We start from the raw sequence: 27,837 nt of genomic DNA on the forward strand, positions 1-27,837 counted from the left end.
AGTGAATAATCAATTTGCTCACACCTATGTTGCTCTTGATGCCATTAAAAAGTCCTTTTCCTGGGTTCTGGCTGGACTTGGATACCTCATCTTTCTCCTCCCTGGATCCCTGTCCATCAGACATCCTTGACAATTTAGATGTCTTTTCTGCCTCCTTTTTCTGAGAAGCCCGAGGTGAGGAGCCCTTGGATGCCTGTTTGACAGGGATGGGAGATTTCTTACCTCTGGTGTCGGTTTTGCGAGCGGGGGAGGATGATTTGGGCTTGTTCAGTGACTTCCGCACGACTTTGTTAGTCTTCCCATCCTTCTTCAGCAGTTTGTCCGTATAGTTCGTGTCATTGGACAGAACCTCTGGGTCAACCATGCACACGTCTGGGTGAGGAGGATGAGGGAATGGGTCCTTCATTGGCGCAGGCGGAGGATCATGACTCTTTTCTGATGACCTTGATGATGACACATGCTGACTGCTTCCACCAGCTATAGTGGATTTATCTACAGGCAGGTATTCGGCATCCTCGTCAGAGTCCAGGTTGCCTTCTGCTGTGATTGACGGGCACTCCTCAGTCTCAGGAGGTACATCAGAGTCAGACTGTGTGGGCAATGATTCACTAACAGAGGTTGGAGGGGTTTCTTCTCCAGCTAGAGCAAATCCAGCAGCCATTGCACCAGGATGGTGGTGTGACCCACTGTCATCTCCAGGTTTGCTATGAGTGTGGTGCCGCTGCTCTTTACGGGATCGCCTTTTGACAGAGGGCTGGTTGTCATCGCCTTCTTGTGACCGGTCGCTCCCTTCATCCTCTTCGTCCTCATCAGTAGAGAGCTGGTGTGGGCTTGGATTGATGAATGATGGAGAGATTTCTCCTTTGCGGTGTTTGTACTCATAGGGAGAATATCCAGCAGATGCTGACGATGTATATGAGGAAGTTGCTCCCACGCATACGTCAGAAGGAAGGTTGGAATCATCCCCTGCTTTTCCAGATTCATCTGGCTGGAATGATGAATGAAAGGACTGATCAGCAGATGCCAGGGAAAGCGGACGAGCTGGGCGTTCCAGTTTCTCTTCCTCCTCGTCATCATCTTCTTGATATTGTGGAGGGAAAGCCTCTGAACATTTCCCTATTTGCTGCTCCACTTCTCCACTGCTCTGTTTCTCCTTCTCGTCCTTTTTTTCTGCGTGCCCGATAGGTTTATCTTCTTTCTGCTCTGTGGTTTGCTGACCTGGTTTTTCAGTCCACTGAGTACCAGCACCTTCTACTGGGACCTCAGATGAACTTGCACTGACCTCCGAGGGTCCATTTGCTGATGCAGACTGTGAAGATTGCTGCGATGGAGATGTGTATGAGGTAAGCACATCAGGGAGAGTGCTAGTTATGCTCGGTTGAGTGGCCATCTGTTGCTCAAACACAGGCTGTGTTGTTTTCTGTTCTTCGGCTGGGATGGTTGGTGAAACTCTTTGGCATTCAATTCGGCATGGTAAGGTGCTTTGTTCCATTTCACATTCATAGGTTTCCTCCTCACTGACTTCTGCCTCCTCTCTCTGATGTTTTTCCGTAGAATCTGCCCGCTGTAATGGAGAAACATCAAACAGACTCCGTGGTGTGGGTTGCTTCTCAGCCGATGGGGGGAGTTGCGAATGAGGATCTGGCACTCTTGGACATTCAGGTGACTTAGACACATCAGTGCTTCCAGGCTTAACAAAGGAGTCAGCATGTTGTCCCTTTTCTGTAGTGGTACCTTTCAGTGCTTGGTGGTCTTTTGCTTCTTCGCATGGAACAGATGAAAGAGGTGGGAAAGGTTTGACCTCCTCAAAAGGATTCAGTGGAGAAAACCTTGTAAGACTGGAGGTTGATTCTGCAGTTGCTGTAGCAGGAGTCGGCTTGTCAGAAACTTCTAGGTATTCGTCTTTTATCAGTCCACCAGAACTCGAGAAAGGAGAGTCCATCACAAGGGATTGCTCCTCCTTAAAAGATGAATATTCAAAACATGCGCTATCCACGTCAGGTTTACAGAGTGTGTCTGAGGTGGTGGCTGGGGTCTCCAGCTCCTCTCCAGATTGCCGGCTGGCTGAGAGAGATGCAGAGGCAGAGGAAGGATGACTATATGACGAGGAAGAAGAATATGCGGTGGCGGAAGTTGTAGCATAAGTAAAAGCAAAAGAAGCTGAATCCCCAGATGTTTTACGTAAAACATCAGGCGTTGTCTGCTTCTCAACCTCATCCTTTTCTCCGTAGCCATATTTATCTTCTTTACTTACAGAGAAGTGTAAATGATCAAGAGTTTCGTGATCCTGTTCTTTCCTCGGCAACTGGCTAGTTACAGTAGAGTCTTTAGAGTCCTTAGGGTCAGGAAGCTCAAATTCATAGGAAAACTCTTTAGATTCTGTCATTCCAATTTCAGTGTAGTAGCCAGATAATGAGGAAGTAGTGTCACTCATGGTCTTTTTAGGAACATCCTCAGCCCCTGTCTTTTGGATACTACTGATAACAGGGGTTTCAAATGGTTCTGGTGTAGAAGGTTTTATGCTTTTAGAAGGGATATTTTCCTTTACTTTTTCATCTTCCTTAAAAATTCCAGTCTGTTGGACTTTTGAGCTTACTGCATCATCGAATGTGCTTCTGAACTCCTTCTCAGATTCCTCCTTGGCTCCTTTCTCAACATCTGAGTCACTGATGCCCTTCTCCACCCAAAACTGATCTTGCTCATCATCATCCTCATCCTCATCTTCCATTTTCGACCTCATACTGTCTTTCTCTGATACTTCATCCTTCTCATAATACATCATAGACTTTGACGCAACAGTGCTGGTTTCCACAGAATACTCTGATGCTATGATGTTGTCATCTATGTGAGGTTCTGGAGACTCAGGTGACTCAGGATGGAATGTACCGAGTTGGCTGTCTTTACTCTCAGACTTAGCTTGAGGGGACAGATCTTTCTTATCTGTCAAGTGACTGGAGGACGAATCCTGTTCCTCAGCCATTGAGATCTTCCCTTTCTCTTTCTCTGCTGAATCCTTTTCTTTCACCTCTTCTGTGGCTTTTTTTTCAGGAACATCATCGTGTGTTGTAAGAGTGGCAGTTGGTCCCTCTAGTTTTGACTGACTCCATGCTAATGAAGAAGACACTTCAGTAAATGTGCTTAAATTGTATTTGTCTTCTTCCTTGGCCTTAACCTCTGTTGTCACAGGATGAGATGAGAGTGTGCTCTCTACTTCAGTTTTCTCAATATTTGTTTCCATGTTCAAATTATCAAGGTAGTCATCGGGCTCATAGCTGGAAAGACATGAATATCGTTCTTTTTCTAGAGCTGATTTGTTTTCATAAATCTCAGTGTAAGTGAAGGTTTTTCCACTCACAAAAGGTGTGTCTTGCCTCACTTCCCTTCTATGCTCCTCCTGTTGGCCTTTTTCACGGTATTCATGGTCTGGAAACACACCGAGACTGAAATGAACACTTTTATCAGTCTCGGTCAAAGTTGCTGTGTGGTAATCAACTCTGCTGAATGATACTGCTTCTTCTTTATGATGTTCCTCTGCAGAGAAAGCTGCTTCACCTTCAAACCTTTCACCAACTGATGAATGCATGGCTGCCTTATTGTCATCTGTAGCCACATCTTCTAGTTTCTCAGATCTCTGTGGTGCCTCAGTTACATCCCATTTATCATCTATTGGTATTTCCTTTTCCTCAGGACTATATTTTGATGCGACATGTTTCTCTTTTTCCTCCACATCTTCCTTGTCTGAAAATGACTTTTCTACCTCATCCTTTTCCAGAAGAAAATATGAAGAAGGTGAAACTACTCCAGGTAAAGCTGGTTCCTGCTCTCTCTCCTTTTCCAGCTTTGCCTCTTTTCCAGGCTTCTCCTCTTCTTTGGAAGCCAATCCTCCCATTTCATTAGAGTAATAATCTTCATCTTTTTTTGTAATCACCGAGGGCATCAACATTTCTGGTTGAGAGGATTCCTCAGCACTACCTTGACTGTCGGTGCTAGAAAGTATTGAGCACATCGATGTGTTTTCAACAGTGGTAGGGTAAGAAGTTGGTTCAGTCTTCATAGCAGAGCCACTGGTCGTAGTAGTATCTGCAGAGGAGATTGTTGTGCTGCTCATTTTCAAGGGGGATGAGCCTTCCTCCTCTGGTTCAGGTGAGGCTGCATGCAAATGTCTTCCTTGATCTTTGGCAACAGTTTGAGGTAAGATCTCTACCTCTTCTTTTGGCAGTACAACAGAAGAAAATGTGCATGCATAGCTTTCTTTTGATCGGTCAACGGGCTCACCTATACCCGACTGTAGGTCTTGAGACGTGTAATCTAATTTGATTGGCTCTACTGATAAAGGTCTAGATCCTGCTCCACCCACGCAAACAGCATCCCCTTCGTCATCTTCTTCGTCTGAGTCCCGAACATCAGACTTGATTTCTTGGTGTGAATGAGAGGCCTCAGGTGCTTTAACCCCCATTCTCTGTGTGGTTTGCAGGTAGGTCGTCTCAAAGCTCTGCTCCTGATCATGTCTTTTCACTTCTTCCTTTACCTTTTCTGTACTGAGCGAGCCATCTTCACAAGTATCATCATCATCTAAAAACCGACTTTCCTTTTCCTCAACGTATTTTTTGTGGCTTGCTCTAAAATCACTCTTTCTGTCGTCTTCCTCTTCTGAGTCATCATATATTACTTTTTCTAAAGAAATATTTAATGTTTGAAAATCCTTCTCGTTTTCTTTTTTCGTCAGAGATGTTTCTATTGGATGGCCTCCCTCAAAAGACGTTGGCTTGGCCTCTTCTTGGAGAAACTGTCTCTCATCTTTCTTTTGCGTTGATGTTATAATGCCTTGGGTATCTTTTTCTAAAAATGGAAATTTGTCGGCATCCGGAATTGTAAAAGCTTCAAATTTGTCGCCTTTACTGAAATGTAGCTCTGCGATGTCCTTTATGTCTTCTGCTTTCAAAGCTGGCTGTTGAGTTTCGGAAGTTTCATTTTCTTCCACGGGTGATTGATGAAAAGGAGTATGGCCTGCACTAGTTGGCCCAGACTGTGAGGTCATCTTCACAGTAATGTCATCTGGACTAAAACATCTCTCTTCACCTTCTGCACTGGACTCCATTACTAAAGCACTTGAAAAAGAAGGTGGTGGGGAGGGAGATTTTTTAGTAACTCCAAATAAGAGTTCCTCTTTGGTGACAGAATCCTTCTTTTCATCCATAACTGGGGGATACACTAATTCCATATCCCCAACAGTTTCTGAGGTGGCCATCGACATGGATAAAGGAAGCTTCTCAAAGTCTTTGTCTTGGAACAGCCCATAGCTTTCTTGAAGTTTGCCTAGTGGAATATCAACGTTAGGTGTTTGGTCTTCATCTTCTTCTTCCTCTTCTTCTTCCTCATCATGAACCTGTACAGTCTTTATTCCAGCTTCAACCTCCAACAGATGTAGCTGATACTCCTCGGAAGGGGGTGACTTGAAGTATTTGTCCTCTTCTAAAGAGGAAGTAGGTGAAATGGTCCCAGCAGAGTGTACATATTCTTTTCCCTGTGTGGCCTCAGTTCTTGTAGATGATGGGATGCTGTTGACAGTATCAAGGAGCAAGGAGCTTTTTCCAGTTTCTTCAGTCTGAGCAGCTGTCACTGATGCTATGGACTGATCTTCAGCAACAGAAGTAGCAAAAGAGGACAGTTTATCACACTCAGTAATTGACGTGGCAGAGGAGATGTGCTCCTCTTCTGCTAAAGGTGCTGCAATGACATTGGTGGAGAACACAGCTAGGGCAGGGTCCTGACCTTCTATGAATTCCTTTGTTGTTAGATCTGAAACATCATGAATGGCAGCACCTTTCATCTCTCTCATGCCATGAATGACATCAAAGGAGCCTGTTTCATCGGGGACAGAAATGTCATAGGCACCAACCTCATAGCGGAGGTGTGGAATCCTGTCCTCAGTCTCCTCATGAATTTCTTCATCAGAAATGGTCTGTTCAGTTTCTGAATAACCAGGAATAGTCTCATCCTGAATATAGGAAACGTGTTCGGCTGCAGTGGCATCCTGTGTTGTTGCTGTAACAGCGGTAGTAGCAGGCCCAACATTAGACACATAAGCGTCTACGTCCGCTTCTCCTTTGTCCTGTGACGTCTCTTTTGTGGTCGGAGTGTCCCACTTCTTCTCAAGCTTTTCTTTTTGGCTTTCCTCAGTTTTAACTTTCAACTCTTCCTCGCCTGTTATGTGTACATCTTCTGCTTCCTCCAGTTCTGCCTTTTCAATCACATCTCCATCCTCTTCCTCATCTTCCTCGTGTTCAATCTTTGCGAGCTGCTCTTTTATTTCAGTTTTTATTGCATATTTTTCACACTTCTCCATCTCCTCTTCTTCATGCTTCCTGTCTACTGCCTCTGTTTCCTTCTCCTCCTTCCATTTTCCTTCGTCTTCCTCCTCCCCCATTCCCATATCCTCGTCTTCTTCCACAGTCTTCTTCTCAACTTTTTTCTCTACCTTTTCATCTTCTTCCTCATCTTCTTCCCCCATAGCTGCACCTTCATCCTCATATTTATCTCCAGCTTTTTCCACTGATTCAGCTTTTTCGTGTGTCAGCTTCTTTTCTTCCCGAGGAGATTCAGTTTCAGCATCTGTAGTCATTATCCCTTCATCTGGAGACTCCAACACTGGAAGTTTTGCATCAGTCAAAGCTTCAGAATCGACCTTTTTCTCAGTTGCTTCCTCTGGGAGAGGGCTCGCGATGGCAGCATCACCCGCAGAAGGCTCTGGAACTAGGTGTGCATCTTTTGCAGGCTCTACTTCCAGACTGGAAACCTCATCTTTTTTGAGTTCTTCAAAATCCTTAGTAAGGTCTTCTGGTGTGGAAACCCTAGACTTTTCATCCACTGTTACCTGCTCTTCAGTTTCGGGATGGATGTGCTTAGGTTCTGGTACCGATGTGGGAATTTGTTCAGCTACATGTTCCTTGGCATCTTTAAGTTTGTTTTTGTCTGTCTTAGGCTTGACATGCACCTTGGCCTTGTGCAGGGTCTTCCTGACCTCAGGGGTGAAGGGCTTCAGATCGGGTTTAGTCATCTTTCTTAATTCTGGTTTAGTTGCCTCTTTCTTTTTGTCCTCCTTCAGTTTCGCTTCTTTCTTCTCATCTTTTTTAGCGACATCGTCTTTTTTAATTTCACGCTTTTCCTTCTTCAACTCCTTCTTCTCTTTATCCTTTTTCTCGTCCATCTTGGATGCCTTTTCTTTGATATTTTTCTTGATTGATTTTTCTTTTGATAATTTCTTCTTCTCCTGTTTTATCGTGTCCGTTGTCTCCGGTTTGACCTTGAGCGGCTTGACGGGTTTGTCACTCTCTTTAGTTTTTTTGTCCATTTTCTTTTCAATCTTGTTCTCCTTCACAGAGTCACTTTTTGTTTCTGCGACTGAAACCTCCTCTTGTCCGTCTGCATCTTTCTTCTCGAGCTTTACCGCCGCCTGTATCTTGGAAGCAGATTTAAGACTTTCTTTGCTGTCAGTCCTCTGCTTCATTTTGGTTTGTTTCATTAGAGGAGGAGGGCTACCGGAGGACATGTCCTTCTGAGTAGCCACTGGATATCGCAAGAACTCCAGGTGCTTTAACTTTTCGAGGCCTTCTAAGATTTTGTTCTGCGGTGCATTTCCAGGAAACAAAACTCTAACGATCTTCTCTGTGGGGCTAGCCGGGAGCCATACCACGAGAGCCGTAACAGATGTCAGATAAGGAACTGATATTTCTCCCTCTTTTCCACTGGGCAGGACAATTCCAGTTTTAGCCTTGCTGTTCCCTGCCCACTTCTGCATGAGGAATTGCATTTCCTTGCTGTCCTTCACAGGATTCAGAACATACATGTCAAGCCTGCCGACACCCATCTTGTGGAAAAGTGTGATGGGCTCGATGGTGTTGCTGACCACTCTGAAGAGAGGCTCGGGCTTGATCCCGAGCTTGCTGAGGTACTGTAAGGTCAACGAGGCTTCCTCGATACTCCGTTTCACCTTCAATGTTGATTCAGGCATTCGAAGTTTATCGGGGACATTAAAGAACACCACGCCGAGTTCTGGTGAAATCAGGTTCTTCATCCAATCACTGTAGGTGGTAGACCCCTGTGACTGCTCCTCATCTTGTTCAGCAATCTTTCTCTGAAGGAGTCCATTGATACCCGGGAGATTATCAGCTCCAATGTGAGTAATGAGAATGGAATCAATACGGTCCAGATGCCTGACAAGCTTCCAGAAGCAAGATCTTCGTTCGGAGCCTCCATCTACCAGGATGTTAAAGCCATTAACTGCAAACAAGGCAGAGTCTCCTCTCCCACCAGGGAAAATATAGCAGCAGGGTTTAGATAGCTTCAGGAAGCCTCCAGAGGTCGGCGGCTCCAAGAGGTCGAAAGGCGATGGGACGTCCACCGTCTCGGAGACGTACTCCGTGAATTCCGTGACTCCGTCCATTTTGGGGAGCACAGGGTCAGGATTCAGTCTGTAATCCAGGGACTCCCGGAAGTGCTGCTGCCTTAGGGAGCTCCAGCCCACCTCCCCCTGGCAGAAGACAGTGAGCCTAGCCCGGTGCTCAGGGGATGCTTTTCTTAGCAGACCACCAACCTACACAGGGAAAATGAAGGACAGCTTGGAGAGTCAGTCTAAACAGAATAAGGGGTAATGCTTCAAATTAACTGCACCTTCATGATGCATAACATAGAACATTCAGTGCACCTTCATAATGCACTGATATTACATTCATAAGCGGCATGTAAGTACACCTAACATACCGTAATATACATTAATACAGTGTTTCTCAGACCAGTTCTCGGGGACCCCCAGATGTTCCACGTTTCTGTTCCCTTCCCACCTCCGGGGGGGGGGGGCGGGGGGAGGGGCCCTGAAGACTGCTTTAAGAAGCACTATATTAACTACAAACATTATATGCTTATATTGTTTGTCATTCTCATATAATGTTTGTTGTTGATGTATACTAAGCTGTCAAAATATTTTACTTTATTTTAATGTTAAGGTATACTTACATGCTGCTTATGAATGTTCTATGAATGGTTTATGAATGCATTATGAAAGTGCGGTTAATGTAAAGTGTTACCAAATAATGGTAGCCACCCAGGTCCAAATCATTCTCTATCACAACTACTATAAGAGGTATATTAAATGTAAAACAAAGCATGTTTGTGTCATTCTGCACAATCCAAAAATGCTGAACTTTAATATTCTGCGCTATGGAATTACACACAGCTGTGGCTTTCTGCTCACCTCAGGATCAGCGAAGATGTCTGCAAAATTTCTGAAAGTAAACGGGCCACTTTGCAGCAGGAGGTCTCCACCCTGTTCTGAGCTTTGGCCGCTCAGGACAAGTAGCTTGTGTGCTGCTTGGTCACCGATCAGAGAGTGTATCTGTGAGCACGGCACAGAAGGATCACATGACACAAGCGTACGACGCTGAGTGCGTTACATATGACTCACCAGAGGGACTGAAATTTTCTAAATTAATGCAATATTAGGCAATGAGATGTCGATGTTATTCAGCACTTTTGCTGTTAAAAAAAACACTATGATATAACTAATTGATACAATGTAGTGTTTTTCACTGTATGCCGTACTTCAGAAGCGAGGGAATCTTCTGCTGGATTCACTAAAACCACAGTTTGGAGGACATCACTTTTGTGCTGCAGAGTTCTTTGTCCTGCAAAAGACAAACAGTGGAGAAGATATTTTTCAGCTTGAACCATCTGATAATATGTGTACGAAGTCTCACTTGGAGAAAATATGGTGCCTATATCTCACGAACTCTGTAAGATGTCTCCTTTAAGACACCACAGACCAAAAAAGACCACGAGTACAAATGCAGGAGAACTGTAACAGGAAGTGAATCAGAAAATGCGTGTTATCTGTGGACAAGATTTTCCAGCCATAGAGCAGGAAATCAGCCTTTACATATACATGCTATTGTTGTACGCGTAATATTTTTACCTGGTGGTTTAAATCAGTCTCAGACCTTTTTTTATAAGTGTAACAGCACCAGAAACTCCCCCTAACAGGCTTTCAGAGGCCTCCTGGAGACGTAGCAGAGTGGAAGGAGACGTGCTCTACTGCCGCAGATCTCATTAAATCTTCTTAGCAGATGGATGGAAACTGTCCATGTTAAGTGTTTCGCTCTTGCCAGAAAACATAAAACATACCAGAAAACCAAAAACAAAACACTAATCAGAGCCAAAAGGGTAATATAATGCAGTGAGTGAATAATACGATTCAGACTGAACTGCAGGAAAGTGATCATTTTCTGCAATGTCTTTCTGTATATAATAACTGTAGTTATGTAAACCCTTTAAATAAGTATAATTTTAAGCCCTTTAAAGGTCATCTTGAATGAAGGTAATTGTTTGCGTGTGTCAGCAATGATCATTCATAGTGTGAAAATAAGGACAGTACGTGTTTTGTTTGACCAACAATGCATTTCCTAAAAATATCCCCATTTGACAACGCTGATTGTGTTATAATTTATTTAATTTTATGCTCATTTTGCTGCAGGAGCAGACCAAAGACAGAGGTGTATCTCACCATATGAGTCTCTCGGCATTCGCCAGCGACCTTGATTAGTCTGTGATTAAGCAGGTTAGCAGCACTGCAGTGTTGGAAGGCCGAAAAGACCCTAATGCTGAACTACGAGAATATTCTTCTTAAATCTTACTCAGGTATATATCAAATATATAAAAATGAAATGTCCCCGATCCAACCCTTCTGGGGTTCTAAAGTTAAAACTATAATAGTTTTATCTGAGGAATATTCCTGTGGAACACACTCAACAAGATACCTAAAGTATGTACAGATATATGAACATATTAGCTGAGTTTGCTTTGCCTTTAATTAATTTAAAGAGAAGAAAGATCACAGTAACAGAAAGTAAAGGCAGAACAAAGCAGATTCTTTTCTTCTCTGCATACCTGAGTGTGTATTTTGCATTACGAAACAAGAGAACTTACTAAATCTATGTGTAAAATTTAAAAAAAGAGGCAGGTGATATGTTTATTGTCTCACCAAGATGTTAAAAATCAGATCGTTAAAGCCATCTCGTCTGCAAAATCCTAAACTAATTGCTGTTATTCATTTCTAATCCACCCAGCAAAGAAAAGCGCTGTCATTTTGTCAGACTGTTTCAGAAAATCTCAGTACAAAGTGAGTCTGAGAAACAAACGCAGGGAGTCAGTCAGAACCATTGAACCGACCCCCGCCGCCGTTCCATCGCTAATCTAGATGGCATCCTCTCTGTGAAGCCTCTCCGGGGGTTGGGTTCTGCTTATATTTCTGCCTTTGGCAGGGAGATTACAGTACAGAACGTGGGCCAGATAATCCTAGCGGCAGAGCCACATGCGTGTTCCACCCGAGGCCTTGGCCAAGAAACGCAGCTTTTCTATTGGCCGTTGCCATAGGAACGCCATGCCGGCAGTCGCCGCCAGCTCCGTTACACTGACCCAGTCTTTTTTTTTTTTTCTGCTGCGAGACGCATTGCAGCATTTCTCTGCGAGGGGGACAGGAATGTGCCTTGGTGCAGCGTCGCATTGAACGGGACCCAGCGAGGAAGTGACTTTTAGGTGCTTAATCAGACAAACTATATTTAACTGGAAAGACTCGCGGGCTATGTTTAACTCTAAAAATCAGAGCGGCTCACTCCGCAGGGAGCGGGCCATTTTCTCCGCAGCCTGCTGGGTATTCGGGCAATCAGGGGCTTGTACAATGTGTTAAGGGAGAACGGGAGCAGGGCAGCTCGGCCTGGGATTGTTTGGCAAGGCGGCAGAACTTTGGGTTTTACCCAGATGACAGACTCCAGTTACCCAGCTGCTGGACAGGCCAGACAGTGGGGAACAGGGTTACCTTCCATTTCACAGTGACAGCACCGTTCTATACTCCAAAAGAGTATACTCTCAAAGAGTATACTCCAAAAAAGTATACTCCAAAACAGTATACTCCAAAAAAGTATACTCCAAAAGAGTATACTCCAAAACCGTATACTCCAAAAACATACTCCAAAAGAGTATACTCCAAAACCGTATACTCCAATGCTACTCCAAAGCAGCCAGATAAACAATCAGCAGTAGTGTGGCATGTTCTCCACAGAGTCATGAACCAGACTAGAGGCTCACTGTGCCAGTGGGCCAATAACAGCCCGTCGGTACTGACTCCAGAGACTGTTGCAGCAGGTTGCATCATCTCGTCACATCTCATCCCGTCCCGTCAGCGTAGATGGGAAGACGGCAGCACCAATCAGAGGGTGTTTTCCCAGGACGTTCCGTCACATTTGTGCCAGGAAATCCTACTGACCTGTGCCAAACACATACCTACAAACCCACAGATTGTTACTAAATTTTCTGAACTCTTACTTGTTTTATTGTTTGCTTCCTTACAAGAAACACAATTATTTTTCCCCACTTTGGCGAGCAGAGTCTGTTCCGTGAGATACCCTGGTTTGGCACTGGCTGAATGAGCCCAGTTCACAACAACCATGACTGTAACTTTCTAAGGGAGTAAGAGAACCAACCTACTCCCACTGTGGTTCTAATACGCATTCCCCCCGACCCAGACGCCTGCAGAAAGAGGAAGTGCATCTCTGTCAACAAAACAGGCGGAGCATAAATCACTACGTCCATAACAGAGCCGTTGTCACCCTCTCACAGCAGCCATTCTTTAAATGTCTTACATAAGACAAACACTGAACTTAAACCACCAGCCAATGGCATTAAAATTTAACACCAAGAATCCTCAATAGCCACTGTTATTGTTATAAAATGTCTATTTGGACAGGGCATTACACCAGATCATGATGGATGTTTCATGCCTATGCCATTACTTGTGACAGATTCAGACCGCCCTCCCAAAGCAGGAATTATTCTATGGGGCTAGAGAAAGACTGAGGATGAGGGACTGAAACTAGCCTCCTTGGCTTCAGATGACACAAGCTGTAGGTTTCATATCACGGGAGGAAATAGTAGCTTAATTACAGCTCTGCTGAATCCTCGGGGTACGAGACCCAGCCCAGACACCCCTAAACTCCTTACAGTTGTGCAGGACACTCCCCTCTACACCACAGAATTCTCGCATGATGCCATTCTCCTGTGTGTCTTGCATCCACAGTGAGCTCCTTCCTTTTGGGAGTTCAGGCAACGCAAAAAACACAAGCTCCTTGATAACAAAACCGAAGACATATATTTCAGGCTGCTACACTATTATAAAAACTTCTCTGCAGATTACAGCGTCTCCCCATGTAAGTCAAGACACATTCCAGCTTCTATTCTACCCTGGTATAAAAGAAAAACAAACAAAATTTTGGAAAGAAAATGCTACACTTAGAACCCTAACCTTAAAACCCTTAAAGCCCCAACAGTGAAGACAGACCACTAGGACAGTGGTTCTCAAACCCGGTCCTTGGGCCCCACTGCCCTGCTTGTTTTCCTGCTATCCCTGCCCCACACACAAGTCCCAGCTGTCTTTCAGCTTCTGACTGACTGAACACACCTGATCCAGGTAATCAGCAGTGTGTAGGGCAGGGATAGCTGGAAGACAAGCAGGGCAGTCACCGAGTTTGAGAACCACTGCACTAGGATGACTGTGATATTTGACATCCTTAATTAATTAGTCCACCATTTTCACAGAGGTTCAGTGTCATGTCACCATCTGCAGCCACAGCACCCATAATATTAACTGTTCAATTAAAAAGACAATTCCTTTGTCGCAATGGCCAGTGAATGCTATTATGAAGGTGGACCCCGGCAGTTTCAGAACCCTGGACAGTACATCTGCCCGCACTGCATAGCCTGGCGGCAGAGATGAGTAGCTCAATCCAGAGAGTAAATGTCCAGGCCATGATTTTATTTCAACCAACCAGTTGATTATGACTCTTTATACTCGGGTGGTAAGATGATCTGTATTTTTACTTACTGGCTCTGCATTACCCACCTCTGATTGGGAAGGTAAGCGGTTTGGAAAATGGATGGATGGATGGATGGATGGATGGATGGATGGATGGATGACTGGCAGCCATTTAATGTGTCAGACGGCGTGTACTGGACACATTCCTGCAGCTGGTGCCTAAGCAGGCATGTGCAGCTTCACAAAACAAACGTGGCAACACTTGCAAATTGCAACACAAAACCTCTAAGCCTAACTTGTTTTGACCCCCCCTCCCCCCCCCCCCCCCGCAGTCGCTTCCCCTCCCTCTGGCTCCTGAGCTGCTAGTCTGCTCCTCACCTACATCAGCACTCTGGCAATGTGGTGAAGAAGGTGAACTTTAGTCCTCAGTTATAATTTACCTCAAGGATATCGGTGCAGTTATCTAGGGCCTCTGTGACAGAAGCTATAAAAAGATTTTATTTCACCAGAAACACCTCTAAATTGGTGCGGATGTTATTTTCCCCGACAACTACCAAGAAGAAGGCATTAAATCACACCCACCAAATATGTTTCATTTTCAATTAACTGTTCACGCATCGCCCATCATGTGATTTAGAGCTGTGCATTCAGAGGATGGTAATTAATGAAGCCCCCCCTAGCTGCGAGCAGCCGGCTTTGAAGAATCTCTTACACGAGCGCTGTGTGGGACAGTCGCCGGGGCCTGTAATCCATTTAACGAGCTGTGCCAGGCAGCTACGATCCCAGGTCCTGGATGCATGTCGTCCAGCTGCTGCCACTGTTCACTGTTGGTCTGCTCCCCACTGCCCCAGCCTTAGGCACATCTCCGCAGTTGGAACTAACCACAACTGAAAGGTCAGTGCTCATTCACTCAGAACCGCATGTTCTCTCTGCTGGGGATGCTCTGTAAACAAAACCTGGCAGGTCTTGGATTTTAAACACACCATGGATCCACAAACAGGCACAACCTGATGACCACCGAGATGCGGAACGATCCCGTGGTTCTACAGAAAATAACAACCAGAAACTCGGCTTTTGGTTTAACGCAAAATATGTGCAACATTTCCTGTGCCTGACTGTTGAAACCTGCTCTTTGGGTGTAACATTTGATCTCACATTATACCAAATAAATCAGCAGCAAATCAAATTTAGCTCGGGCCACAAACGAGTACAATGCCATCTGATACCCTGAAAAGAAAACAGCTGTAATTAAAAGTCACCCAAGGATGAATTCGCTGTGGTCACGCCCCCGCATAAGGTGGGTATAAATAACCTTGCAGCATCAGCAATGTGCAGGGATCCGCACCGCAGGATGAATCATCCGTGTCAAAGGTCATGTTACCATCAGTCGTCCTTAAGCTACAGGAACTGAAGGTGCTGCCAAAGCTATGGCAACTTCCAGAAGCTCCTTCTGGAAATGCCGGCGACTTCCAGAAGCTCAGCCTGGAAACGCACAGCAACCTCTGCAGAATTTCATGGGGGAGCCTTTCAAAGGACCCAAGAAAACATGAGGACAGCCCAAGACCTGCGGGGGTCAACCATGGCGGGGGGGGAGTGAAGCCTCCCTTTCATCCAAACAGTCATTTTCTGTGCCTGCCCACCCACTGTGGCGCTGAACAACAACTCCCTCTACTTTAACTTCGATACCCCTCCCCCACCACAAAAAAATAATCTAAGTAAATAAAAAGAGGGTACATTTTAGCGCTGTGCCGGACCTCCACCAGTGAGCTGTCTGGCACAGGACCAGGCCCCCCTGGGGGGGGATTGAATAAAAGTGAAAGAAACAGGAGGCTCAGAAACACAACACACAGGTCGGAGCACCGTGACTAGTGTCTGTACAGTAGGTCCAAATCCCAGGAAGAAACCTGCTTCTGTACATTTGATTGACAGAGTCTGAATTAATGTAATAAATACGGATGTGTGTAGATGAATGGAGTCGGTCGGTTTGGGCACAGAGCCAGCCCGGGGAAATAAATAATGTTACGTAATGAAGGGATAGTGTGAGAGAGAAGGTGAGATCAGCGCCAGTGGGTGGGGGGGCAAGCCAAGGGTGACTCTCGCTCACAGCGGTCTGCAAAAGGGGGCCTCCTCTACCCTTTGTCTGTTCCCTTGGGGGCTCCATGGCGACGCATTGCTCCCAGGAACGGACAGCGCCAATGGTGAGGTCAGCGCACTTGGCGAGGGTGCCCACTGTTCTGCGAGGGGTCCGAGTAAGGGGGGATGTATCACTGGAGTGGGGGGGGGGGGGGGGATTAGCTATTAAACCAATGGGGAATCGTCCTGCACCCACCACGAGTTTATATTAGCATTACCGTGGTCCATTATCAGTTCACTTAAAATCTAATGAGATGTGAAATGTGCTAACGGGTTCTGTGCCCCCCCCTCCCTAATACAGCCAGATATAGCAGCTGCCCCCCCTGACTCAGAAACACAGCAGGGGAGGCGACATAGGGGGGGCATGGGGATGGGGAGACATCCTGAGCTGAAGTAACTCATCCCCAGAGGTCAGATTAGCTCATTTGTAGGTGGGGGGTGTTGTCATGGAAACGACATGGCTGCAATATCATCAATCAGGGCTGACAAGTCATTCATAAGGGAGTCACATCCCTGACAACACCGACCAAAGACAAAAGTGCAGCGTTTCCGTTGACATGCTCCGAAACCAAACACAGTATGGAGCTCACCCTAACAAATCCTGGTGCTAGTTAATGCTGATGCTCACCTATCTGTCTTCACCATTCACCTACTAAAAGAAGTCAGACCTAATGCTGTGTTCCATTAACCTCAGTGGTCTGAACTGGGAATGACGTCGCACATGAGTTGCGTTCCAGTACAGCAAGTCGGAATGCCATTTAGCAACAGCAGGGGCCTGTTTCAAAAAGCAAGATTTCATGCTTAGCCGGATAACTTGTGGCATTTAAGGTATCCCAGTTTAAATGGCCTTTATTTTCAACCATTTACATTTAGCCCAGGCTACCTTAAATCCTACAAGTTATCCAGCTAAGCAAGTAATCCTGCTTTGAAATGGGCCCCAGTCCTAGCCCAGTTAATTGTTAGCCATTGTTAGCAATATCAGTTGATAACAACACATTATGTGGTATTTTGTGCATAACAACACCGTGGCAACACGTCCACAGACAGTGGTTGGATAGCACTGTGTGCATAATCGATTTAATGAGTAACAAATAAAACTCAAGTGCTAATAAATAGTGTAAAACTACAGCTTTAACTTCTTGGATAAAGGGTGCAGCCATCTTTAATTCTGAGCTCAGGGTTGTGTCGCTTTCTCCAAGTACAAGAGTCAGACTGCCTGCTTCAAGGGGCGTTCCAGTTCAAATTTCCAACTAGGACCTTGGAATTTCCAAGTTACGAGTTCAAATGGAATGCAACATAAATATGGTAAAAACACTATTCAAAAGACGTGCCATGTCAAGATTCATCCTCGAATGACAAAGCAGGCCAAAAAAAAACATGGCATATTAAAGTTTCCGGCTTATCTGTGGGCGGGTCCTTTGGAAAATATATCCCAAGAACCAAAAAATAAAAAATAAAAGCAAAACCAGAAAAGGGTTTTCGACAATGAAGGCCAAAGGTGGATTTGCGCACTGGCAGCCAGCAAGCCCATGGAAGCTGGGCGGTTGCCGGGCAACACTGCTTCAGCTGAAAGTACCAAATGCAAAAAAAAAAAAAAAAAGTTCTCAATTTCCTCATGACAATCTGGGCGCATTTAAAAACTGCCATAAATTTTAGTACCGGGGATAGTACAGAAAATTCCACATAAATATGGCTGAAAATAAACTTTAGCAGAGTGTGAGGAGCACATCGTGTGCCTGCACAGAATCAGTCATTCAGTGCGCTCGTCCCATCCACCGTTTGGCACGCCGTCCTTCACTTTGTGAGTGTCAGGCTGTCTGCCAATGCATGACGTCACTCCAGCCTTCCCAAAAACCCAAATACACACACAGAGCCATGCAAAATACTTTCCTCCTCGCTGTGTAAACAAGTGCCGACTGAGTCACAGCTAAAAAATTAGCCATACATGGCTGATCTACTGCATACTGGGTTTGTAATTATTTACTTATTCCCTATCAACGTTTCCCATCTATAAAAATGTACAGATGCCTAAATAAATAGCATCGCCACAGAGCAGATACGTCGAAGAGTTCTTCATTTTTAATCCAGAATAGAGGAACATGGAGCAACTTCCCAAAATGTTTGTTTTTTTTTTTTCCAAACCCCCCATGACATCACCTGATGAGTCATACCAACAGCTGACTTCTGGCTGTAGGAAACAGCAACTGGGTGTGGAGCAGAGGTGGACATTTCAGGTCCGGAAAGTAAAAATCCAGACCAAGATTTTGTTTCAACCAACCAGTTGAGTACACAGTGCCTGCGAAACTTTATGCTCAACTGGCTGGTTGAAACAAAATCCTGATCTGGATTTTTTTATTTTCTGCACCAGAAATGTCCACCTCTGATTAATCAAACCCTTCAAAAGCCTGACTGAATGAATTATTCTAGGTTTAGAATTCCAGTCCCAGATAAAATGTTCTAAATCAGACCACTGGGTGACGTAAGCTGCAAATACGTAAACGGTAACCCTGATGCGCTAGTATAGTAACTCATAAATTACCATTAGTACTCATGCTGACACTGAGGATAACAATAAAAATAATGAGGTTGACGGCAATTAGGTTTAAACAAAATGCAAGTTACAGGGAGAAAAGTAGGAGAATACAGAGGGGCAGAGCTGAAGCGCGAGCCTTTGGGAGGGAAACAATCCCCCAGTGGCAGACTGAAAGCCCAGTACCAGGTTTCCTGATAGTCATATGTGAAGGACCTGTTCAACTAAGCACTTTCACCTCTTCTGATAACTCACTCACATTACGCCACAATCAAGCTCAACGCTGTCAAATTTTAAGGCAAAAAAGAAATCCCGTGTGGGTTTCAGCAAGCAACCGCTGCGGTTAGTAAATTTTTTTTTTTTTTTAATTAAAAAAACACGCAACTTATATATTAAAACCTAAACTGCCATTTCGACGTCACTACCAGCTGGGAGATCGTGACCGAGGGCCTTCTGCTCACCCCCCTAACCCTGACCAGCGAGTGTAAATGTTTGCTTGTGTTTGTGTACATGAGCACAGCTCCCCTGGAAAACACACCGTAATACGTGTGCACTTCATCATTTCTTTATTATTTTTCTTAACAAGTGTACAGGCAAACATCCTGACAGAAACCCCTTCTTCGTCCCCACACTCATCAGAATAAGGTGTCTGTGACGAGTAGGTATGCAGCGTACCTTCCTTAGTACATAAGTTCCAACTATATTCTTCGATAACCAGTTAAAAAAATCAGAAAAGGTTTCACCCATTCATTAACAAGCAACAATAGCACGGAACTTTTCAATTATCCCAGGTGAGTTTGTATACGAACTTCCACTTGTCACATTTTCTCTGTGGTCTCTAAATTGTATTTATTTTCTTTATTTTAGTTCAGCCACATTACCAACATTGAAAAAATGCTTTAATAACATAATGGTAATCCATTAATCATTATAGGCTTAATTAATTAGATTTTTAACCTTTGTGGGTACGGAACATTCATCTGGTATTTCCCCCTTAATTTTCAATGCTTTCATTCTCTTAGTAAATTACATCCAGCTGACGTATAGGTATAAACAGTCTAGATGGCTATTAATATTACAGACGTGTGAAAAATCGGTAGGAAAAAAATAAAGACATTACTCCACAGTAAATACTCCCAAGAGTGATGAAAAACGAATCACGGTTACAATCCAGCAGTTCTGTGGAATAACCCCCAAGCGGTAAGTGACACGTGGCCCGAAATCCCATGCGTGATGGGGCACTTCCGGCTCCGCCCTCCGCGCGCACCTGCGACAGCGCTACCCCAACCCTCCTGTGCCATTTATAGAGTATAAAGTAAAAACAAAGATACAAAGATCATTATATATCTACAGTCATGAAGCATTCCAGTACTGTAAATATAATATAATACCTATACCCTAATTTTTTTCATACCATTATTCACCCAGACGTAATTTGACTTAAGTGATTTTTGGAGGATTTTTTTCCATCAACAGATCGCAGCGTATACGAGTAAAAATACCCCAGCATCTGACACTATGAGTCTGCCCTGGTCAGTATTAACAGCAGTTCATGCCGCGTTTGTCAGCATCCTTCACCTGTTCGGTCATCAAGCAAACCTGCGTTACTTTAGACTGACCCAGTCTGCGACTCCCTCTCTCCTCGTCCCTTTTCAGCGCTGGGACGTTTTAACGGGTCATCCAAATAGAGATCGTCTTTTATTCATTCAGGACACATACTGTGGTTTGGTGGGGGTTTTTTTCATAAGAGGCCTATCATATTAGGCAGCTTTTATAAGAAAATTCTCTGTAATAAGAGGGCGGACAGTCATTTTCGCCATGAAACCTATTAATTACAAATAATAAATAAATAAATAAATAAACCGTAACAGCAAGTTTTTTTTCTTAACCGGGTAAAACGTTTCTTTATAGAATTTATATACCCTATCTCTGTTTTATAATTTATTATTTAATTTGGACGTAGCCTATACACGCGATTACGCTCCAAGGCATTTCTCAACAGGTATGCAGGTTGCTTCCACGCGGCCCGTTCAGTCCATCTTACGTCTCCCAAAGTGTAAAAAGTCTGCTTTTACGCATTTTGGGGTTTCCTACCCTAACCCGACAATGCAGTAAGATTTTCCTCCGTGATGCGATCGAATGTTATTTAATACTGAGCGGTTGAAGGCGCGCCTCGGTCTGCCTCCCGCAAGCCGCTGACTCATTCCGATGAGGGGACTGGGAGGAAAGCAGGACGTCATTATCCCAAACCAGCAAAATTGTTAAACAAAAATACACAATATTAATCTTTCGGCATTTAGAATTAAATAGACAATCATATGTCTGTATATAATGCTATTTGTAACGCTTGTACCGAGGTTGTCGTCATCCACCACAAGCGGGCAACAGCGAAAAACTGGTACCGACTGGCACTTCGGCAAATGAATCATGTCAGGAACGACGGCGGAGCAGATTATTACGACTTGACAGCACGTATAAAATACCGATGCAAACAAACCAAATAATAAACCAGGAAAATAGATATTTATACGAGTTTCTCGAGTTATAGTTCTATGACAATGCCTGTTCTAGGTCTATTTTGTTATTTAATAGCAGGCTAATATTTACAGCATCTCTGCTATTGGCCAGGCCTGGACAACGCACTTAATGTAAAATGATGTGTCATATATAAAAATGTGCCACAGAAATAGATTACACCCTTGCCTCTTACAGAGTAAATTAGTACAATCAGCTCTACTGGTAACTGTTTTCCCACGCGGTGTCGGTGGTGGATCCCTGAATGTACCTGCCGATCGTACCTCTGATCTGCCTTTATCCAGATTACGGTCGCGTCGCAGTACGGACTGGGAATCGAGCCTACTATCCTTGGCCATCTGTACCGCTGTAACTATTCTGGTTTCGCCCTCTTTCCATCAACAGAAACGAACAAGGTCACGTACCTCCTGCGAACGCACCTTAGCCAAAGACATAGCCCCATTTTAACACCTCGCTTACATAATAAACCGATGCATTGAGCTCGGCCGAATGATTTCCCTGGTAAGCTGGTTGTCTCCTTTTGACAACCAGGAACAAATGAGAGAAATGCGAAGACTTCTGTATACTAACTAATAATGATATGGAAATACAGACTGCAGACTAATTATTTATTAATAACTGAAGACTAGCTTGCATATGATTATTCAACAAGATCTGAAACGCCCCTCGGCTTAATTAAACTCTCAAATACCCATTTGTTTTTAAATAAAGGACTAAGCTGTAGGGAAAACCGCACCTGCGTGTCTTGCCAGGCTTCCTTTAATACTTTATTAAAATGTCATTTATTATCGACGTATATTTATACGAGACGTTCCGGGTTTGATCTCAAACGCAACCTGCGTTTCTTTTCTTGTAACCACCGACACGACTGAAAACGGGTTTACATGTTTTTTTTATTATTAGAAAACATCACAGACACACATGTTCTGACAAGAGCCACTGCGATTTTCCGTCCAGCCTAATATATCACCAATTGATGGCACAGCAGCAACATCGCACTATACGAATATAATAGAGACATAACAAATGGCCCGATAATGAGTTTTCGGTCAAGAGTTTTTTTTCCAGATATGGGCTCAGCAGCAGCAGCAGTAGACGCAGCATCTCCGGAGCGATACGTACCGTCGCTGATGTCGGGCTGTGATAATCGCAGAGCTGAGCCTTTCGCAGCCGGCGAGTGAAGAGGCGCGCAGCCGCTCGGAGGAGCGCCTGTCTGGCGGACGGAGGGAGGGGTTCGGATGGGCGGGGAGGGGGAGGCGGGTGCGGCGGCAGGGATGCAGAAACGCCGCCTGCAGCCAGGGAGGGGCCGCGGACATGTCCTTACGGCACACCGGCCATTAACCCTTCCGCTGCCGACCTCAGCCCAGCTGTTGCTTTTAGGTTCAAAATGCCACCGCACTTCTTGTTATGCGGTGACAGTAGGTGCTGGTGTCGGGCTTCATTTCCCCCTGATGCGTCTCATTAATTAAGCCGCTCTGTCCGATACAGCGGATGGACGGAGGCATCGTCGGACACCAGCCCTAACCCCAAGGGGCCGTAATGCGTGTGTCTGTATCTGTTCATCTTCATTTTACCGGCACGTAAAGAGGATGCGGGGAGCGAAGCGATGTCACGAAAAAGGCCTTACAAAGATGATTTTGAAGGACTCCTGTCCAGCTTCCCTTTAAACGAATAACTGATTAACTTTCAGTTTCAGGTGTAATATAATCTGCTGGCATATTTCTGTTTATATATGGAGCACTTCTAGTTGTATGTATATATAGATATATACACACACACCTGAAACTAGAAATGCATGATGTATGAATAGAAATCTACATTAGTGCCACACAGAAACAAACTCTATATTAATGCAGTTTTCCTGAAATCACTGAGTGCATGTGCCGTCCTGCCTCTCCATAGGTCATCCGTTTGATATCTCAATCTAATGTGAAACCCTAAAAGATTCAGCTCTCTCATTCCACAGGCCACGCCACACATCACAGGAACAGCTATATACCCCCAATATTTAATTTAGCTTCATTCACCCACCGCCCCCCCCCCCCAAAAAAAAAAAAAAAATCCTGAAATATTTTACTGAATTTTACCGAAATATCCAGAGCTTGGTGTACCTTGGCATGCCTTATTCTGGCCTTTCAGCACAGTCTACAACAATATCAGACGATATGTTTTGAGAATTGATACATAATTTTTCTTTACTTGTCTTCTACATATTATCCCTCACTTGTTATTCTGTATTGCCCAGGTGGGGGGTCTCAGGTGGGGGCCTCAATCACCATCACGTTCGCCAGTCAGGCTGACTGTGTTCTCATCACCTTCATTTCAGAAGTAGCTGCCCTTCAGAACCGGACTCCATGGCGAATGAGCTTATCCATCCTTGTAGGCTACTCAGAACATATCTGGTGTGAATATCAGTCATTTTGGGAAACCTGGGGACAATTGTTATCATGGCAATTACCAGTCAATAATTACCAGGAAATAGCAACACTCCTCTTGCCTATTTCCAGTGACAGAAAAAAATTATTTGTCTTTTCATACAAAGTATGCTTCGTTGACGTCTTATTCTATGATTCTGCTACAGACATCAGGGACGGATTATGGGTTGTGTGGGCCCCTGGGCAAAACGTTCGCTCCCTATAGGGTCAGGGGCCCTTGTAGGCAGAGGATCAAAGAATGTAGGCCCTCTAAAATAGACAAACGAAAATACATTGTTGATAAGCGTTGCAAATTGTTTTGGGCTAGGGGCCCCACGGGCCCCCTGCACCCCAAGGGCCCCTGGGCAGCGGCCCCGCTGGCCCGGTCTGTAATCCGTCCCTGACAGACATAAGCGGCACAGGTCGCTGCTTCAGGATTTACAGAACCAGAGATCTAATCGTTTCTTCTGAAGAAGCCAACTGACCCTTTAACGTAATTCTACTGAAAATGTAATATGATTAGCTATGAAATAAGTCCTCTGCTTGGATATATGTAAATAACCCCGTGGAGTTTTTTTAATGGCACTGCATTACTGGAAGCTTTCACAGCTGCAAATCACAAGCTCGGATATTTCCCTCACCTAACAAAGGAAATCAATACCCTCCCCATGCCTGTAAGAAGATGGACACAGCCGGAGAGAAATGAAGGTCTTCTAGGTGGCCGTAAACAGTGGCCTAAACCCCCAACAGTCTGGTGCCGGTGTCCAGTGCCACGCCCAATCACAATCGCCCTCACCCCACCAAAATGACCTCATGAAACCTCAGTCTCCTCTGAGTGGCAGTTGGCTATCGTCACATGACCAAATTCAAGGGAGAGCCTGTGTCGCTCAGACACATTTGCAGCAGCGCAGAGCCCCGCCCCCTTTATGGCTGATACTTCACCGTTCACTGCATTGGCTCCTTGACCTCTGACCTCCCAGCACCCCCCCCCCCCAAGGCCCTCCTATCCTGTTTCCTGCATCCTACCCAACTCCTGTGTCTGTCTGCGATGGGAGCCAATGGGCTCACAGGTCTGGATTCAGTCATATCACTCTGTTGTAACACACTAGCATCCCACTGCTTGGACACACACTGCAGAGGGGATTGGGGTGGATGTTAGACTCACATCATTGTATCTGCTGTGTCTGGTGTGTTTCAGAATCTCTGAGTTTCTGACCGGCTCCATTATTAAGACTCCTAAGTACTCGTCTCTCTGCATAACAATGTTTGAGATCCAGTTAAAAGCCAAAATGAATCACTTTTTAGTCAGATATGTTGAGAGAATCATGCTTTCATTTCTGCTGCAGGGGCAGGGTTCCAGCCTGGTCCCACCCCCCCCCGTAAGATCTGGCCCTTTGGTGTAGGGACCTGTGTCTTGGGGCAAAGACACTGTGCTGATCGCCAGCCTCCAGGGTTGGGGGCTGCATACTTATTAAACGAGAGGATCGATGACCTGCGCTCAATTATTCATCCGCTTCAATAATGCATGAACCGCTCACACAATAAAGGATGCCTCACGTGCGTTTGATGTCGTTTCTCAACCTCCGTGATGTTGTTTATCGCCGCTTCTGATGGAATCACGCACACTCCTGCCAACTTGTAGTGTAGCACCCCAGAGACTAGACTAATAATTCATGGGAGATACCGACGTTTAAATGCACTCGCATGTATCGCCGTAAATCCACTGCGTCCACTATTTCCCGGCATATTTGCAGACGAAACCCATTGCCATATTGCAAACCACACAGTGGAGTATCAACATCCACATGTCGACCACCGTGTTTAAGTCATGCATGCGTTTTGTTCATCTAGATGTTAAGAATATTCTGGTACATCGTCCCTAAGCACATCTCTAGGCATGAGGTGCGGGCAACTCAACAGCCGATACTGCAAGAGCAATTCCCTGCCATGTTCACTAATGTGTATAACTTAGCTAGAGAATTCTGGCATTGTTCTGGGCCAGGCAATGACCATTTAATACAGCTCTGTGCTGTCATGACAAAAACAAGGGTTATAGGATTTTATTCCCTAAGCGGTGGAGCAGTAACACACAATTAATTCCATAAAGCAGCAATGCACTGCAGTCATTTTTACGGTAGAGTTTGTTAAAAATTTAAATATCATGCCAGCTATTCTTGTGCGAAGAAATGGTCAGGAATTAACGACAGAGAAATAAAAGACAAGATTAAGGAGTGACAGAAAGAATCGTTCGGATTAGGTATTACTGAGTTGTCTTGTACGTGCAGCAAAGATACATTTCTTATCCTGTTCAGTAGCCCCTAGTGATTGCCCAACAGTGATGAGTAAAGCAAATTGATTTCTCTAAAGGGTCATTTTGTCTGCCCCCCCCACATTCAATGTCTCATTTTTTGTTTGCCAGAGCCAGCTGGAGCTTTAAAAGTGACGGGTCTGGTTTGAAGCGCGTTCATCCTCAACTTTCATCAATGTCCTGACAGTCCGTCGGCACACGGTAGATACAATTGAACGGGCAATCAAACTGGTTTTGTGCTGACCTGGCTTTTGTTTTCTCTTTTAATTTGCTTTTTGTTGTTTTCGCTATGAAAGGTAAGTGATACTGCAAACAGACGATATGCGTAGCTGTTTATCTGTTTCAGTTCTTCATCACCGTCGGATTTCTGGTGACAAAGCTGTTTTCTTGGCTCCTGACCTCTCTTGTTCCAATGATTGTTCCAATGTAGTGAACAGCCAAGGAATGTGGGGGTTGGGTAAAGGCCGGATAAAGCCGAACCCCAGCGAGTGAATTCCCTCCATTTTAAGCGGAGATGCCATGCTGTCCCAGAAAATGAGAAGCTGATGGTTAGTCACCATGCAGCTGTCCTGTTCCTGCCTGTACTCGCTTGGCCTTAGTGTATCTTTAAGGTAGGTGATCTGTAATGTTGTCTGGGGATCAGTCACTCTCCCGTCACATTGGGATGGATGACTTAGGCCCCAGAAGTCAGGGATTTGATTGATGCCTTATATGCAGTGACACACGTGACCTACGAAGAGCTGAATGGCCACAAACACCGTCCACTGGCTGAGCTACATGTGACATGGGGAGTATTGGCGTGATGGTCTGAGCCGCGGGTGATGTGGGGAGTATTGGCGTGATGGTCTGAGCCGCGGGTGATGTGGGGAGTATTGGCGTGATGGTCTGAGCCGCGGGTGATGTGGGGAGTATTGGCGTGATGGTCTGAGCCGCGGGTGATGTGGGGAGTATTGGCGTGATGGTCTGAGCCGCGGGTGATGTGGGGAGTATTGGCGTGATGGTCTGAGCCGCGGGTGATGTGGGGAGTATTGGCGTGATGGTCTGAGCCGCGGGTGATGTGGGGAGTATTGGCGTGATGGTCTGAGCCGCGGGTGATGTGGGGAGAATTGGCGTGATGGTCTGGGCCATGGGTGATGTGGGGAGTATTGGCGTGATGGTCTGAGCCGCGGGTGATGTGGGGAGTATTGGCGTGATGGTCTGATCCGCGGGTGATGTGGGGAGTATTGGCGTGATGGTCTGATCCGCGGGTGATGTGGGGAGTATTGGTTTGATGGTCTGGCTGAGTTTTGCACCACCTTCTTGGCTTTGTTAGTCAGCCCGAGCAGCAAAGGAAGGTTAATTACCAACCGCTGACCACCTGGCAAAAGTAATAATCACACCCCCCACTCCGCTCCACTCCACTGCCCAGTGCCGATCGAACCCCATGTGGCGTCACAGGCATCACCGCCGAATTTCACTTTGCATCGATGTAGGGGGGGTACAGTGAGGTAAGCATCAACGCCCCCTCAGAAGATGGCACCCTAGGTTGCCTATAGGGTCGATTGCCTCTAGCTCCGCCCACCAATTCCAACAGCCACAATTCATATTATTTCCACTTAGGGTATAAAAAGACCCCCCCCCCAACTGCTTACAACGTGTGCAGTTTTCAGGTGGGGGGCTGAGACCTCAAGGACCGTGGACAGTCGTGACCCAGAAGGTAAAGTCGCCGTTGACGGGGGTTTCCACCTGTTTGTTTATCTGGGGATTCCCCTTTTGTTTATACAACACTGCAGCAAAAACGACTGCAGTGCCTTGATTCACTGTGAAAAAAACATTGCACTGCTGCACTGGTGGGATGGCAGCCTTGCTTTTACAATCTAATGTAGAACTTCATTGACAGGAGAAGGCACATACCTGGGGACCCACCACACAGCCCGCCTACTGGACATAACTAACTGCATCTGTAGCCGAAACCTCTTGAATGATCTCCCATGTCCACCTCAGAAGCCTTGTGTATACTGGGGAAACCCCTCTGGTCTGCTAATGTTAGCCTTCTGTGCTAATATCACTGCTTAGCTCT

The 27,837-nt window shown here is 45.3% G+C and overlaps 1 protein-coding gene across 3 annotated transcripts in view; it reads right to left on the reverse strand.

Moving 5' to 3' along the window:
* The window catches only part of LOC125751403 (microtubule-associated protein 1A-like), a 49,119-nt gene that overhangs the window by 6,727 nt on the left and 14,555 nt on the right, over window positions 1-27,837 (reverse strand). Inside the window, exons 1-4 of one of the 3 annotated variants that reach the window (XM_049030130.1) lie at window positions 22,179-22,272; window positions 9,598-9,680; window positions 9,251-9,391; window positions 25-8,593 (exon numbers count right to left, since the gene is read on the reverse strand). In XM_049030130.1, the coding sequence (XP_048886087.1) occupies window positions 25-8,443 (8,419 nt within the window). In that variant the 5' untranslated portion in view covers window positions 8,444-8,593; window positions 9,251-9,391; window positions 9,598-9,680; window positions 22,179-22,272. Of the gene's footprint in view, window positions 1-24; window positions 8,594-9,250; window positions 9,392-9,597; window positions 9,681-22,178; window positions 22,273-27,837 lie in introns of those variants that run through there. The other 2 variants (XM_049030129.1, XM_049030128.1) reach the window with 2 other exon arrangements.

This window comes from Brienomyrus brachyistius, chromosome 11 (genome assembly GCF_023856365.1).
Source record: "Brienomyrus brachyistius isolate T26 chromosome 11, BBRACH_0.4, whole genome shotgun sequence".
Lineage (NCBI taxonomy): Eukaryota > Metazoa > Chordata > Actinopteri > Osteoglossiformes > Mormyridae > Brienomyrus > Brienomyrus brachyistius.